The 4,177-nt window shown below is 38.8% G+C and overlaps 1 protein-coding gene across 1 annotated transcript in view; it reads right to left on the bottom strand.

Annotated features, from left to right (window-relative positions):
• rwdd1 (RWD domain containing 1) overlaps positions 1–3,245 on the bottom strand; it is a 49,110-nt gene extending 45,865 nt beyond the window's left edge. Inside the window, exon 1 of the mRNA XM_020622351.1 lies at positions 3,014–3,245. Within this exon, the coding sequence (XP_020478007.1) occupies positions 3,014–3,086 (73 nt within the window). The 5' untranslated portion in view covers positions 3,087–3,245. The remainder of the gene's footprint in view (positions 1–3,013) is intronic.
• Positions 3,246–4,177: the final 932 nt, after the last annotated feature.

The following is a 4,177-nucleotide window of genomic DNA, read 5'->3' as shown; positions in this document are numbered from 1 at the left end:
GGGGCTGAATAATTTTGCACGCCCAATTTTTCAGTTTTTTATTTGTTAAAAACGTTTGAAATATCCAATAAATTTCGTTCCACTTCATGATTGTGTCCCACTTGTTGTTGATTCTTCACAAAAAATTACAGTTTTATATCTTTATGTTTGAAGCCTGAAATGTGGCGAAAGGTCGCAAAGTTCAAGGGGGCCGAATACCAGCCATTTCCATCCTCTTAGCAAAGTCCACCACCATCTGTCCTTCTAAGTTCCTTCCCTTAACACCAAACCTGCTCATCACCTCCTCATCACCTTTGTTCCCCTCACCAACGTGCCCGTTGAAGTCTGCCCCAATCACCACTCTCTCCCCTCTGGGAATACTCTCCATCACCTCATCTAACTCACTCCAAAATCTCTCCTTCTCTTCTAACTCACACCCTACTTGTGGAGCATAACCACTGACTACATTCAACATTACCCCTTCAATTTCCAACTTCAAACTGATCATCCTGTCTGACTCTTTTCACCTCTAAAACATTCCTTGCAAGCTCCTCCTTCAGGATCACTCCTACCCCATTTCTCTTCCTTTCCACACCATAATAAAACAGTTTGTATCCCCCTCCAATGCTATGTACTTTGCTACCCTTCCAGCTGGTCTCCTGCACACACAGTATATCTACCCTCCTTCTCTCCATCATGTCCGCCAGCTCTCTACCTTTCCCTGTCATTGGGCCAATGTTAAGAGTCCCTATTCTCAGACCTATACTCCTGCCTTTCCTCTTCTCTCTCTGTCTATGAATCCTTCTACCTCCTCTCCTTCTTCAGCCAACAGTGGTCCAATTTCCGCCAGCACCCTGTAGGTCAACAGCACTGGTGGTGGTCGTTGTTAACCTGGGCCTCGACCGATTTTTCTAAATCTCATACTTTTAAAATATTTAGCTTATTCTGAAAGCTTTGCCCCATGCAAATAAATGGGAAAATTCAACAACAGCATACTTTCAGCTATTTCAGGTATCAAAATGTTCAGCTCCTCAAGGACATTTATGCTTCTACACAGAATTTTTCTAAACTTCATACTTTTGAAATATTCAGCTTTATTTTGAAAATCTTGCCCCATACAAATGAATGGGAAAATTCTACTTCAGCATACTTTCAGCTATTTCAGCTATTAAAATGTTCAGCTCCTCAAGGACATTCATGCTTCTATTCAGAATTTTTTTTAAACTTCATACTTTTGAAATATTTAGCTTTATTTTGAAAGTTTTACCCCATTCAAATGAACGGGAAAATTCTACTTCAGCATACTTTCAGCTATTTCAGGCATCAAAATGTTGAGCTCTTCAAGGACATTCATGCTTCTCTTCACAAGTTTTCTAAACTTCATACTTTTAAAATATTTAGCTTTATTTTGAAAATCATGCCCTATACAAATGAATGGGTGAAATTCTACTTCAGCATACTTTCTGCTATTTCAAGTATCAAAATGTTCAGCTCCTCAAGGACATTCATGTCTCTATTCAGAATTTTTCAAAACATCACACTTTTAAAATATTTAGCTTTATTCTCAAAATTTTGCCCCTTTCAAATGAATGGGAAAATTCTACTTCAGTATACTTTCAGGTAGATATGCCTTTCAGGTGTCAAAATGTTCAGCATTTTCAGGGCGTTCCTTCAGCACACAGCATCCACACGCATTTGCGACAGGAAATGCATTTCTCTAGTTATTATTCTGCGATCTTCCACCCTTTTTTTTTTGGCACTTTATAAGTCCAGCATACTTTCAGCCATACAGGCCATTGAGGTCTTTATCTGCTCAACTCTTCAGGGACATCCCTGCTTGTACTCAACTTTTTTATAACATTTATACTTTTTAATTGATTCAGCTTTATTGTTTGCAGTACAAGTCAATGGGAGCTCAAAGTGCTGAGTCAATGACACAGTCTTGGAATGCCATCTGGCGGTCCATAAAATGCAGCGCAATTGGGACATGCCCCTGCATAACTCCTGTCTCTCCCTCTCTCTGTCTCTCCCCCACCCCCTCTCTCACACACACGCTCACACCTACTTGTTTTACCTACTTTGTGGGGTTCTATTGGACTGTTTTCACATCTTAATAAGTTCAGCATACTTTCAGCTAGCAGCATTCAGGTATCAAAATGTTCAGCTCTTCAAGGCCATTCCTACTTTATTGCATCTCATCCTTCAGATTATTCAACAAAGACCTTCAGCCATTTCTTCTCGACTATTACAACGAAGAACTTCAACCACTTCTTCTCATCTTTCAGCTGTTTCAGCAATTGATTTCAGGCATTTTCAGGACAATATTTCAGCTTATCAGCATCCACACGCATTTATGACATGAAATGCATTTCTCTAGTTTTGTATTATTATTTTATGGACCCTAAATGTGTCTGATTTATGTAACCAACTTCTCTTTCCAGGTAGCTTCAGTTAAAGTAGACCTCTCCTTAGGGCAGCTTTGCTGTTGGTCAACCTCTTTCAGTGTGAAGTAACTAGTAGCGTGCAAGCTATGCTTTCTTAGTAGATTCCCCAACATTGTTCTTAGCCTAATTAAGTTGATTTCTATCGACTGTTCGAATGCCACTATGTTGCGTGGTTTAAACATGAAAGTAAAACTATCTGTCTACTTGCGTACAAAAAAAGACACTCACAATTTTATCATTTAGAAAAATAACTGGAGGTTAAAATACCCCCTGAATGGAAAAATAATACACTTTCCTGCATATAAATGAATACGGGCCGTATAACTATGCGATTTTGTAACTTTCGTTACTTTACAAAGCATTTCTGTATATTTTTCAACGTATGGCAATAAGAGGCCCACAGCAAGTTTGTCAAATGACCGCTGCATGTTTGACGTTTACGTTACAACGCTACAGTGACACGAAGTCTAAGTTATAACGTTACCACTGGGCGCCAAAGGAAAGGTTTTGCTAACGTTATCATTTAAAACATTCCAGACTGCAAGCTAGCTCGCTTTAATTTCTTAAATTTACACTAATGAAATTCAAACCTGTGAATGAGTCTGGGTAGATGGACTCTATAGCCTCGAGTTCATTCCTTTGCTCTTCGGCGTAATCCGTCATTCTTGTATAGCTGCAAGTTATCTCGAGGTTAAAAAAATCATCACCACTCTTTTCAGGCTAACACCATGGATGACATACTAGATTCGTTCGTGATAATGACAAGCATGAGCGTTTTTTTTTTCTTTTTTCTTTTTTCTTCTTCTTCGTCTTCTTCTTCTTCAGCTGTTTTTAATGGCTGTTAGCAACCAGCTTTAGGTGCATTACCGCCACCTTCTAAACTGGAGTGTGGATCAGAACGGCCCCTACCTACCACCACACCAAATTAACCACACTCAGTTCACTTTATATTATTTTATGGAACCCTAAAAACATAATAAGTGCTCTATATCCTATATCCCCTTACCTTTGTCCCAACACCTCTGGTAAACTAAAGTTTAAAATAGTATGTTTGAATAATTCCCTCTTCCTCCTGAACCTGGGACAAATCATTAGAGTAGGTATTAGAACATGTTCCACAGTTTCTTGTACCCTGGACATCTCACATTCCCCTGTATTATTCTTCTTGATTATATTCAATGTACTTTTTAAACCAGTGTGCACAAATCTCAGTCTTGATACCGTATCTTCTACCTTCTTATTTCCAGTACTTCCTCTCATTTCTCCTATTTGCCTTTGCATACTGTAATAGAACCAACCCTTGCCATCTGTATCCCATAGCGCTTGCCATTTCTCTTTCAGTTTCCCTTCTTCCCTTCTTCTTCTTCTTCTTCTTCTTCTTCTTCTTCTTATTCTTTTTCTTCTTCTGTGGTTTTAAACGTCAGCCGGTATCCAAATTGTTGCACTGCTACCATCTTTCAACGTGACTCATTATACTACTACATTTATATCCTCTTATCTAACCCTGTGTTTTTTAAGTATTTAAATGAACACCTTTATTAACTCATGCTGTAACTCTTCCCTTTCTGCCCTATATATTCTGCATAATATCAAAACATGTTCAACTGTTTCTTGCTGTTGGCAGTCTTCACGTAACCCAGTCTGATGCTTTCCTATTATCTTACATGAGTTATTTAAATTTGTATGTACAGTTCTCATCCTTGTCATCATTATCTGCTCCCTTCTATTGCCAACAGAAGCCGGACCAGTCACTC

Source organism: Monopterus albus, unplaced genomic scaffold (genome assembly GCF_001952655.1).
Source record: "Monopterus albus unplaced genomic scaffold, M_albus_1.0 scaffold278.1, whole genome shotgun sequence".
Classification (NCBI taxonomy): Eukaryota; Metazoa; Chordata; class Actinopteri; order Synbranchiformes; family Synbranchidae; genus Monopterus; species Monopterus albus.
This window is presented reverse-complemented; position numbering and strand designations above follow the sequence as displayed.